The 12,511-nt window shown below is 49.0% G+C and overlaps 1 protein-coding gene across 2 annotated transcripts in view; it reads left to right on the top strand.

The window, feature by feature from the left end:
* Window positions 1–8,855, top strand: part of atp9b (ATPase phospholipid transporting 9B) — a 19,805-nt gene extending 10,950 nt beyond the window's left edge. Inside the window, exons 17-30 of one of the 2 annotated variants that reach the window (XM_008402440.2) lie at window positions 47–147; window positions 1,271–1,354; window positions 2,101–2,271; window positions 2,477–2,575; window positions 2,650–2,739; window positions 2,805–2,949; window positions 3,502–3,566; window positions 3,673–3,828; window positions 3,903–3,967; window positions 4,267–4,375; window positions 4,442–4,499; window positions 5,198–5,401; window positions 7,172–7,204; window positions 8,195–8,855. In XM_008402440.2, the coding sequence (XP_008400662.1) occupies window positions 47–147; window positions 1,271–1,354; window positions 2,101–2,271; window positions 2,477–2,575; window positions 2,650–2,739; window positions 2,805–2,949; window positions 3,502–3,566; window positions 3,673–3,828; window positions 3,903–3,967; window positions 4,267–4,375; window positions 4,442–4,499; window positions 5,198–5,401; window positions 7,172–7,204; window positions 8,195–8,331 (1,517 nt within the window). In that variant the 3' untranslated portion in view covers window positions 8,332–8,855. The remainder of the gene's footprint in view (window positions 1–46; window positions 148–1,270; window positions 1,355–2,100; window positions 2,272–2,476; window positions 2,576–2,649; window positions 2,740–2,804; window positions 2,950–3,501; window positions 3,567–3,672; window positions 3,829–3,902; window positions 3,968–4,266; window positions 4,376–4,441; window positions 4,500–5,197; window positions 5,402–7,171; window positions 7,205–8,194) is intronic. The other variant, XM_008402441.2, reaches the window with a different exon arrangement.
* The last annotated feature ends 3,656 nt before the right edge of the window (window positions 8,856–12,511 follow it).

Raw genomic sequence — 12,511 nt, 5'->3', positions numbered from 1 at the left:
GCCGCCGCAGAGCTCATCCTGCAGGAAGTAACGAAGCTCTTCTGATCTGTCCAGGAGGAGGCCACCGGAGAAATCACCTTCTACATGAAGGGGGCCGACGTTGCCATGGCGACCATCGTCCAGTATAACGACTGGCTGGAGGAGGAGGTAAGAACCAGAACCGGACCTAAAGTATTCATACCCCTCCACTGGTTTTACTGGGACTTTGTGTCCCGGCGTGTTTTCAGCCCTCAGCATGATGCTGCCACCACCACGCTGTTTCTGCTCGTTTGTGGTTCGACTCTCGGGTAGAACGGGTCATTTTGGCAGCTGAAGCTTCATCTGAGGGTAGCTCTTCATCATCATCATCATCATCATCATCATCATATTGGCGTTATTGAGTCATGCGGCGCTGGAGGCAGCTGCTGATTTAATTAGTGACCCAGTTGGTGTAATGAGTGTTTGTCATATTCATGATCAGAGCTGTCGGCTGTAACATCCTGCTGTCAGACCAGCGGGCGGCGCCGCGGCCCGGCCCGATTGGCCCGGCCCGATCGGGCCGTCAATAACCAATCAGCAGCTCCATCAGTGTTTTCATATCAGAAATGAAGCGCCGTCCTCGTCTATTGACTCCTGTTGGTTATAATGAGGCCTTGTTCAACTGACCCATATCTGCGTTCATACCGGGTCGCTGCACAGAACCACCAGAACCTCTCCAGGTCTGGGTCAGCTCTCCAGACGATCTGGGGTTCCTAACAGAACCCGACTGGTGGAGTCGAGGGTTTCCCCCAGTACACTGATGATGATGATGATGGTGATGATGATGATGGTGGTGATGATGGTGGTGATGAAGGTCGTACCGGTCCAATCCTCCCTGTTTGTCAGTTTTATTCCTCATTTGTTGCCTAAATTTTGCTGAATAATTGAACGTCTGGCGGTGAAATCGGGGATTCCAACATTATTTAGAGCTTTGTGTGTTTAGCAAACATTTTATTTGGAAAATAAAAGTATCGGCGTCTGAGAGAAGGAGGAGGAAGAAGTGAAACTTTGAATTCTCCTCCACGCTGCCGTCCACCTTCTCTCTGATTGGTGCGTCCGGCTCTAAGTGAAGGCGTTTCGGTTGGAAAGAGAAGAACTAACATCTTCACTGAAACCTCCGTTATCCGTCTGACTCCTGCTCAGAAACTTCAATAAGTTTAATTGTCCAAGACGAGGTTCTGTTTGACCAAAACAAAATCCTGTTTTTGTGAAGAAGACTGTGATGAAGGTCGTCTCCTTTGCTTCCTGTCAGTGTGGGAACATGGCCAGAGAGGGCCTGAGGACCCTGGTGGTGGCCAAGAAGTGCCTGTCTGAGGAGCAGTACCAGGACTTTGAGGTAGGAACCGCCTCCTGTGGCGACCAGCCGCTGGTCTTAGGCAGGACTTTGTTCATTCAGCTAATGGATCCACAGAACCAACCGTGTTACAACATCTATCCATGATGGATGACTATTTATCAATCATGATACAGTAATGTACAAATATAATTTATAGATGGATAGAATCAATAGTATCCACGCAGGCTCACTCACTAGAAGGAAACAAACGCACCCACTACAACACTTTCATCCTATTGGCTGAGAGGTTGCCAGGCGACGACGGTACTTTTCTGTTCCAACTGAGAGCAGAAAATGATCCAGAGCAGCGGCGTCTGCAAGCGGAGAAACGTTTGAGAGCAGAGTGAATATTTGAGAGACAGCAGCAGCTTTGAGAACAAAACTTTGAATGAAATCCTGCTTTCAGCCTGAATTATGGCAGGAAAATCCCTCCATAAAACTCCTGCTGCCAAACGGTGATGTGGCCTTGGTGCTGAATCAATCAATCAATCAATCAATCAATCAATTTGTACAGCACATTTCAGCACCAAGGCGGTTTGAAGGGTCAAAGCTCGGCTCTAAACGTTCTCGTCTATTTTCTAAGAAACGGATCTATAATAATAATCAGACTAGTTTTGTTCTGGGACGTTTCCTGGGGGCAACAAATGGCCCCGGAACCGACTTTGGACCCTCCTTCCTGAGCTAAGAACTGGTTCCAGCACCAGTTCTGGTTCCTGTCTGACCGGGCCCACTTCCTGTCTGAGCAGAGCCGCTACAGCCAGGCCAAGCTGAGCCTGCTGGACCGGACGCTGAAGGTGGCGGCGGCGGTGGAGAGTCTGGAGCGGGAGATGGAGCTGCTGTGCCTGACGGGCGTGGAGGACCAGCTGCAGGCCGACGTCCGGCCCACGCTGGAGCTGCTGAGGAACGCCGGCATCAAGGTGGGACTGGGACCGGGACTGGGCTCCGGAACTGGGACCGGAACCAGGACCAGGCTCCGGAACCAGGACCGGAACCAGGACCGGAACCAGGACCGGGCTCCGGGTCAGGACCAGGCTCCGGAACCGGGACCAGAACCAGGACCGGGCTCTGGGTCAGGACCGGGCTCCGGGTCAGGCCGCTCCTCACCGTCCCGTCTCTCCTCAGATCTGGATGCTGACTGGAGACAAAATGGAGACGGCTACCTGCATTGCCAAGAGCTCCCACCTGGTGTCCCGGACTCAGGACGTCCATGTCTTCAAGCCGGTGCGCGGCCCGCAGCATGACGCTGCCGCTTCGTGCAGGTCAGTCGGTCTGACTGTGCGTTTGGCTCTCACCAGGTGTGCAGCCGTGGGGAGGCGCACCTGGAGCTCAACGCCTTCAGGAGGAAGCATGACTGCGCGTTGGTGATCTCTGGAGACTCCCTAGAGGTAGGAGAGCTGAAACCGGGTCAGAACCAGAACCAGAACTGGGTGCTCCTCTCCTTTCTCTCCAGGTGTGTCTGCGCTACTATGAGCATGAGTTGGTGGAGTTGGCCTGCCAGTGCCCAGCTGTGGTCTGCTGCAGATGCTCGCCCACACAGAAGGCCCAGATCGTCCGGCTGCTGCAGCAGCACACAGCCAACAGAACCTGCGCCATAGGTGGGCTTCCACCGGGTCGGAACCGGACCCAGCTTCCCTCCAGAGCTTCATTTGTTCTTATCTCAGATTTTGTTGCTGCTGCAATAATAAGATGAACTTATTATTGGGATGTAATTTAACATCCTGAGAAGGTCAGAGGTCAGAGGTCAGGGTCAGGGGATCAACTTCTCCTGGGAGGGTGGGATGCAGCGATCTGATTGGTTGGGCAATATGCACTTAAAGTTTGATCATTTTGTGGAACTATTGTGATAAGAAAAGTGACGATTGGAACCATTTTACTTGAGTTAATTTGTCCATCTTATGAAACGTTTTATCGCTGCGTTGCTCACTTTAACTGCAGCTTTTCATATTATGGCTTTTGTTAATTCTCTAATTGAACTAAGATGGACAGTTTTGATGGATTTTAAATTGTAATTCTTTTAAGAAACTTACTATGATAAACTTCACAGTAAACCCTCTCACCCAGGCCAGCAGCTCCCTGACAGCAGAGCTGGTAGTTCCTCCATGCGGCCACTAGAGGGCAGTCTTCCTAGCTGTCTGTTTGTGCTGCAGGAGACGGAGGGAACGATGTGAGCATGATCCAGGCTGCGGACTGCGGCATCGGGATTGAAGGAAAAGTAAATCCTCCTATTCTGAGATTATAATCCCGTTTACTCTGCATTAGCTTCCTGCAGCTGGAGAGCCACCGGACGCCTGGTTCTGACCCGTTCTGGTTGTGTGCAGGAAGGGAAGCAGGCGTCGCTGGCCGCAGACTTTTCTGTCTCGCAGTTCCGGCACATCGGCCGCCTGCTGATGGTCCACGGCAGGAACAGCTACAAGCGCTCGGCCGCGCTCGGACAATTCGTCATGCACCGAGGGATGATCATCTCCACCATGCAGGTTCTGCGGCTGTCCCGGTTCTGACCCGATCTATTCTCCAGGACAGTCCTCTGACCCGCTTGTTTTCTCCTCAGGCCGTCTTTTCCTCTGTCTTCTTCTTCGCCTCTGTGCCGCTCTACCAAGGCTTCCTCATGGTCGGGTACGCACCCCTCTGCACCCAGAACCCAAGGTCCAGCAGAACCAGAGGTCCAACAGAACCAGCAGAACTGGGTTTCTAACTGCCATGAGGACAGCAGGTTCTGACTGGCCCAGTAGGTCCAGGCTTTCAGAATAAAAGCATGAAGCCAGAATTCTCTGCTTGGCATTTGCATCAACCCTGCAGGACGGTTCTGGTTCTGTGTGATCAGACCCAGACTGGCTCTGGTTCTGATGGTACCGTATCTCTGGTTCTGATGGTACTGTATCAGCGGAGTAAACCCGTTCTGGTTCTGGTTCCAGGTACGCCACCATCTACACCATGTTCCCCGTTTTCTCGTTGGTTCTGGACCAGGACGTGAAGCCCGAGACGGCACTGCTCTACCCAGAACTCTACAAGGACTTGACCAAGGTACCGAGCTCGGTTCTGGTGACTCCACGGTTCTGCTGGAGGTTCTGACTGTGTTTGTGTTCTCAGGGTCGCTCCTTGTCCTTCAAAACCTTCCTGATCTGGGTTCTGATCAGCATCTATCAAGGTGAGCGGTTCTGATGCTTCTTCTCCCAGCTTGGTTCTGTCTGGGTCAGTGGTCCCTCTGAGGTTCTGCCTCCTCTCCCAGTTCTGATCCTTTTCTCAGAGTCTCGGCTTTCTGTCTCTCTGGACCGTAAGCCGATCCGAGCGTAGCTGCTAAGCCGTAGCGTGACTTCCTGCCGGCGCCGGGTTTTAATTAAAGACCCGAATGGGCCGGGCCGGGAGGCGGCACCTCGGCTCCGTGTTCCGGAGGCCGCCTGGCCGGAATGCGCCGCATGCAGGCCGATATCGCAGCAATTATGCGATCAGTTAGAGGCGGATTACGCTGAATTAGCGCCGCTATCAGGGTACTGCAGGTCAGAGGTCAGATGCCTTATCTTGACACTCGCTGGTCCTGCTGGGAGTTTCCCAGTGAGACGTTGGGAGTCTCGGCCGTTTACCGTCCGATCGACCGAAACCGCACTGGTTCCCTCACTGGAGGCCGCAAACCACAGACTCACCCAGTCCAACTGAACCAGTTAACCAACCCACCCAACTAACCCGGTTGAGTGGGACTCCCCAGTTCAACCCGTTTTTTCACTGATTTATTTTTCATGGATAAAGTCGACTTCAGTGAAATCCTGGTTTGAACTTTTTAAAATGAAAAGCATTTCAGTCCTGTTGACCTTTGACCTGAACTCTGACATGCGTCTTTGGCACCCCCAGGTGGCATCCTGATGTACGGCGCCCTGGTTCTGTTCGAGTCCGAGTTCGTCCATGTGGTGGCCATCTCGTTCACGGCGCTGGTTCTGACGGAGCTGCTGATGGTGGCGCTGACCGTCCGGACCTGGCACTGGCTCATGGTTCTGGCCGAGTTCTTCAGCCTGGGCTGCTACCTCGCCTCGCTCGCCTTCCTCAACGAGTACTTCGGTACGGCTCCTTCAGTCGGCAACAGAACCTTTCCAGACCAGCGTGGGCCTGGTAGTTGGGCCGATTCTGGTTCCTGACCCGAGGGGGATGCAAAGAGCCGTCAGGGCACCGTCCTGAAACCAGGGTGCCATGGGCCGAGCAGAACCGGTCGGGTCCATAACACCTGAGCTCCGGTGGTCTGACTATCAGTGCTACCTCGTCAGATTTTCCTACCGTAGCACGGATAGATGGATGTGTCTATCTGTTGGTGCTACCCGTCCAGAACTGCTGCCGTCGTGTTTACAAACATGACGGCAGCCCAAACGACATCAGGTTGTTAATATTACAGACATTATCTGAGTGACTGAAGCGGAAGCTCAGGGTTGGGTTAGCTTAGCATTGGATCAATTTACATACACGACGAAACACAAGGAGATCCTCTCCTCTGGGTATTCTACCCGTTTAAAATGAAAAGCTACAGATGTACTAATAATTAGAATATCCTGCCTTTTTAAAATATTTTAAATACAGAGGCGTTTGTAAGAATGAAACGGGGGAAACGCGGTTTTATTGGAACCAAACAGACAGACTAACTGTTTTGTATGTCTGATGTCAGATGCAGCCATAATGTTTGGATTCCAGATAAGAGAACTTACAAAACCTCTCCTGACCAAACGTGAAACCAACATGGCCGACTGCAGAGCGTCATGGCGACAGCGGACCATGTTCCTGGTGCGCCACGGCGTTGTTTAGGGTTCCTCCCCATGGTTCCGCTTCTGGCTTCCTGATTGGCTACACTCAGCACGCTGTGATGACAGGCCACGACGATCCGACAAGTTGAATATTCCCAATTGTCCTTCAAAGCGAACCAGATCGTAAAATCTCCCCGGATTATTGTTAACATATTGCAGAAATGTAGCCGCCTCAAGATCGCTGGAAGGGGAAGCCGGGACAAAAATCGGCAGAAGAATCTAAGACGTTTGGTGAATTATTTTTATCTTAAAAAGAGAAAAATCTGAGGATCCTATCAATTCTGAGGTCATTACGAGGTCAACATGAGGTCACGGAGGAGTCGGGGTCCAGTGAGAGGAAGAAACTGGAAACATTTTGGTTCACCTCCAGCTGTTCTGAGGTTCTGCTGGTTTGGTCCTAATGATGCTAAAAAACTTGAGGCTCCGCCCATCGCTCCTGGTCTTCCTCACTGTTTCTGTCTAATGTCTGCGTCTTCTTCTTCTTCTGTCTGCTGCTTCTCCTAATGTCTAAATCAGTGGTTCTTAACCTTTTTTCAGGTACCGAACCCCCCAGTTTCATATGCGCATCATTCACTGAACCCTTCTTATTATAACCCACCTCCCCGCCGACACACAGACTTTGCTGTATTCTGATTTAGTAAAGTAATTATTTGCTGTGTTACCACCCCACGCCACTAGAGGCAGTAGCAACCCCGAAAAGATGCCACTAAGGAGCAGATTTAGACTATAGAAGTGGAGCTCCTTCAATCAGGGCTCCTCCACAGCTCTGATTGGCTAAGCAATGTAACTGATCCTCTGATTGGCTAAGCAATGTAACGTGATCCTCTGATTGGCTAAGCAATGTAACCTGATCCTCTGCAGCAAGTGATGCAAAGCGGGGCGTCATCACGACTTTACACAAGTGTGTCTTTACCTCCGTGGCAGAGGCTCTGCTGAACCCCTGGGGTTCGATCCAACCCGGGTTAAGAACCGCTGGTCTAATGTCTTCTTCTTCTTCTGTCTAATATCTGCTGCTTGTTCTGTGTAATTTCTGCTCCAGGCATCGGCAGAGTGTCGTTTGGAGCGTTCCTCGGTAGGTCATCGTTTCTTCCTCACCACCTGCTGGTCTGTTGTTAAACCCAAGCTGGGTTTCGGTGACCCATCTTGCTTTCCTGGACTTCATTCTAGCTGGTTCTTGGGTTCAGGTTTGGGCCAAGAGCCAATGGGAGGAGGTGGGCGGGGTCTATCAAGGGGGATGTTAGCTCTTCATTGGTCGAAGTTTCTGCAGTGATTTACATCTGAAGCAATAACCCGGCTTCAGTTTCCGGGTTTTCTCTGACTTTGCTGCAGTCTCCTGCTGCCAGAGCTGTAAGCTCTTTACTGGCGATGCCATGAATCTGCAGCGCCCCCTTCAGTAAGGAGACGGTAGCAGGTTGCAGCCTGAAGTGACCCAATCCGGGTTTTCTTTTGTCTTTTTGTGAAATCTGATTTTCATCGTGGCTGTTCACACTTCCAGAGAAAAGCGGTTTGTATGTGATCTTCATTGAGCTGCAAACGACCTGAAAGTTTCCCACATGCACAGTAGAGGGCGCAATAACGTCACTCGAGGAGAACAAGCGCAGCGTTTAGCCAACCGCCATGAAAACAGAAGAGCTCAGTGTTTGTGGAAGTAAACCTAGATGCTGACGGTGGAGCGAATCTTACAGTGCGACTGGAGCAGCACATCAGCAACTCCATCCTCATTACGGTCCGCCACGCTGCTCGTTTCCTTTTTCCCGCTTGCRCGTATCGGGACGCAGAATAGTGACGTTTGTCGAGTATCAAAGACGTTCGGGTTGGATGAATGCGACCTGCCCGTACAGACGGGTTACATTTGAAAAGATCCCATATGTATCGGACTCAGAGCCGCATATCCTGCGTCACTCTGGAAAAACCTGATGTGTCATGAAAGGATCAGGCATTAAGATAAACCAGATGTGGGTCACTTCAGCCTGCAGTGTGAACGTAACCTAACACTAAATCTGGAAACGTTTTGCAGCTTCTTGTTAAATTAGTTTTAATTTGTGGCCCTCCTCTTCCTCAGACCTGTCCTTCATCACAACATGGCCGTTCCTCTGGAAGGTGTCGGCCATCACGCTTGTCAGCTGTCTTCCTCTCTACATCATCAAATACCTGAAGCGTAAATTTTCTCCTCCCAGCTACTCCAAGCTGTCGTCCTGAGCGGCGCCCCTGCTGGCCGAAGAGGGAACATCTGCCTTCTGCTCCTTTAAATATTTTCTGAAAGCTCCAGTTTGCTTTTATAAACTGATTTTTTTTACTGATGTTTTTTATTTGACGTGTTTACGGCTGCGTTCTGTTGAAGGGCGTGAGAAATTCAAGTAATTCCTCATGTTTTCACCGCAGACTGGCCATCTGGGCGTAGAACCATCAACCTGTATCCACGCTGTCGTCTTCAGCAGGAAGTGGCGGCTCGTTTTGTGGGTGTTAAATCCTGCTGAGCTCCTTCTGAAAGCGGCTTCAGGCAGAATGAGTTTTATCATTCAGTCTCTGCTGGAACGAGCTGCTGCTCTGAAAACAAACCTGGATGTTTTTCCAGGGCGGATCGGCCACAAACTCCGTTAAATTGACTGTTTTTTACTGTTTTCTGCTCTGATTCCGGTTTTCTACTGATTGGATTGTTGTGTGTTTCTGTTTCAGTATTTATTTATAAAAATGTTCCTGATTAATAAAAGAAACTGAATGAACTTCCTCTGGTGGCCACCAGGGGGAGCCAGAGTCTGATTTCTGCACCCATCATCACACACGAGTCACATGTTGTAAAGTAAGTACACCCTTGTTGCTGCACGGGATTGAAAGTTCTGGTGGTTCTGCAGGAGGTCGGAACCATTTGGACCTTCGGTCTCTAAAGTGAAAAACAAAGTTTGCTGAAAACCGCAGGACAAGTTTTTGACTTTCAGGAAATGAACAGAAGAGTTGGGCAATCTGCAGTCGGAACCAGTGGAAGGTTCTTTTGGGTCGGACTGGATTCACTTCTAAGGATGAAGTTACTGAGACTTGATCTGACCAAATATTCACGAGGAGACCGAGCTCCTTCCTGCTTTTCTCTCTGGTTCTGGTCGTTTGGGTCTTTGGATTTCATTCATTATTAATGCCATGATCTGAAAATATAATTACAAGAACTAAGAAGCTGGTCTAGTCAAAGTCCAGACCTGATCCTGACTAAAATGCCTCTGAACATTTCTGCAATTGAAGTGAGCAGAACCAGTGAAACGGATAAGAGGTTCTGAAAGGTTCTACGGGCCGCTGGTTCTGCGTTTGCTCATTATGCTTTTATTTTTTTTAAAATCTGGGCTTTGTTCTTCCCAACAGAACCTGGAGGACACCGGACTGCCGGTTCTGTTGTCCAGCAGAAATGATCCACTAGGTTCTTGTTACGACTGGCTCAAGGTCATAACAAAACGGGAGACCATGCAGGGGTTAAAGTGTAGAAAAATGAATATTAACAAAAACAACAATGGATTGTGGATATCAGTGATGTAATGCAAATGCTTGGATGTGTTGTATGAGTGCATATGGAAGTGTTGAAGTGCCAAAACAAAGACAAACGCAAATGTGCAAAAAGGAGGGGAGCCGAGGCCTGGCAACAGAACACCACAAGCGTCAAGCGGCAGAGTGGACGCTGAAGGCGACCAGAAGATGGACAGCCAGGTTTAAGTACTCTGCATTCCCAATCAACCTGATCAGCAGCACCTGTAAAGGGGAGGAGCACAAGGACAGACAAAAGCAACACCTGCAGCGCAGCCCTTAAGGCCCAGGGCCGTAACAGTTCTGATGTGACTCGGATCAGTTGTGTTTTCTCGGAAGAGAACATTTAGCTTCCAGAACCTCTGAGCCGTTTGGACTGATCGGAACCGTCTGTGTGCATCTGGTCCGCTCTGGTACTGATTAGTGATGAATGTGATGGTCCGATGGCTTCAGCGAGTTCAGAACCGCCTTCATCTCGGTCGCTGCAGGTCCATTTGGGATAAACCTGAAGTTCTGCAGGTCGGGTCCGACTCAGACGTCTCGGTACCGCTCAGTTTGAACATGTTTGACTTTTCTTCTGAATGTGGGTCGGGTCCAGATGAACGTGAAGTTCTGCTGGGCCCACCGGGTCGGTTCTAAACTTTCAGTCTTTTATCTGCGACTGGTGTCTGTAACAGGTTATCTGCTTTTATTTTCATGCTTTTAACTTGAAAGGCATCATCCTGCTGACTTCCTCCCTCCGGGCTGAAGGACTGCAGCTCCATCTGAAGTTGGTCTTTGGGTTTCAGGGCCTGAACTGGATTTTTACGAGCTTTTAAAGGACTTGGTGGAAGTTTATTTTTGTATAAATGTATTTGTCATTGCGTTGACGACACGGATCTCTGGTTTAACACTAAAGATGAATGGCTGAGAGGGATCAGCGTCCGCTTTAGTTTCTCCCTCTTGGGTTAAAATCAGACGCCTGCTTTGGTTTAGTCATCAACTAGTTGGGTTGGTAATGGTTGGGTCTGAATTAAACCACGGAATCAGAACTCGTGTTGATATTGGACTTATTAATAATTGTAATCAAATTATTTCAGAATTTAATTTTAAAATCTGAGAATTCATTCATAAAACTTTCCAACTTTACAGCTGAAATATTCTGTAAACAAATGGGAAGCAGGTTCCTAACTGGTTACTATCTACAAATTATGGATCTGGTCAACCATCTCTCAATGCCATGGATACGACGAGAAGTCTGGGCACAGAGAGCCTCTCGTCCTGCGGAGACGCACCAGGCAGGATTCTCCCTGGATTTATTCAGGATAATAGGATTTCTGCTGTTTGGAGCTCGTGGATTCCTGGCTTATCGATACATTTGTGACGGACTTGGCCGAAGTAGCAAACACTCAGACTGTTGGTGGACAGAGACAAGGACTCAAACTCACTAACAGGATGGAATCGATCTTGGAGAAGCTGCTGGTTTCGGTTCAGTGGAATGACCAAATTAATATGGATGATTTGGAACTGAGATGTATCGGAGAGACTTTAGGGAAGATTGAAATTTATAATCTTCCCAACCTAAGACATTCTGTATATGAATTGGCTTCCCCCATGTGGCCTTGGAAGGGTCGCTGTCCAGACTAAACCTGTGATCAGGTGAGCCAACACAAAGAAATGCAGGAAGGATTTAGTGGAGAATCGAGGAAACGAGAAGAGGAGGCAGAGAGGGAGATCCAGACCGTCTCTAACATGTGGCAGACGCATCACAGCATATGAACAGTCTCACTTTCAGACCATCGTCAGTCGGGTCAAAGCAAAGCAATGTTCAAAAACCGATGGAAACGGAAAAAAACTCCTGAATTAAACTGGCGTCCAGCTAAGTCCCCGTTGGTCCCGCTGGCTGAAAAAGCAAAAGATGCCCTCTAGTGGACGGAGGCAGAAGCTTCAGTAGGGCTGAGGAAGTCAGATTTAGTAAGTCCACGTTAAATCAGGGAACTTAAATCTTCTTCCTGGCCAGAAGGAAAAGCTTCAGAGCTGCTGTGTCTCAGCTGGAGGTTAGCTTCAGGATTCAGTCCTCTGGTCAGTTTTATGGGAGTTTGGAACGCTTAAGAATGCAAGCTTCACAGGTTTTATATTAACTGGACTGGACCGATCTTCTAATGTTGTGATGAAATGGCTGAATAACCAGGTTTGAGGCGAGCGGGACGCGGCGGTTCTGCAAAACTCGATTAGCTTCATCCGAAAGTGGCAGCAGAAACACTCAGGCGGAAAAGCCGCAGCTTTTCTCCAAATTAGAGCGTTTCTTTTTCATTCCTGCAGCCAGAGGAGAGCCCCATTAAGCTATCTTGTTACTAAGTGTTGCTCCGACCAACATCGTTATGAAATTCCACAGCAACTCTGTATGAAACGGGGTGATGGAACAACACAGCACTTTTACATTTCAATAATCAGAATGCAGAAATTGTTTCCGTTGTTTTAAAAGGTTTATGTCAGTCTGCCTTTTCCCCATCAATACGCTTCCCGACCGCCCTGCACCTTAGGGGTTAAAATAAGACGTTCACATTGGGTAAAACTCTGAAACAGGAGAAGCTGGACATAAAACGGAGCGATGAACTAGATGTGAATTATGGCATAAAAACAGAGAATCTGACGCTGAACAGGGAAAAATCAACACATGATGTGAAACATGATGATTAGGAGACGCAGCAGGTGATGAGTGAAGATTACTGATGGTCAATAAACGATAAAATAAATGTAGCAACAGGAAAGAAACTAAAGTGGACATAGCAATAAACCAAGAGAGGATAAAACTAATCAAATGAAACTAAATGGAAATGAATGAAGAACAAAATGCAAGAATAAACTAAGAAACTAAAGTAAATACAGAGGAATA

Source organism: Poecilia reticulata, unplaced genomic scaffold, assembly GCF_000633615.1.
Source record: "Poecilia reticulata strain Guanapo unplaced genomic scaffold, Guppy_female_1.0+MT scaffold_232, whole genome shotgun sequence".
Lineage (NCBI taxonomy): Eukaryota > Metazoa > Chordata > Actinopteri > Cyprinodontiformes > Poeciliidae > Poecilia > Poecilia reticulata.
This window is presented reverse-complemented; position numbering and strand designations above follow the sequence as displayed.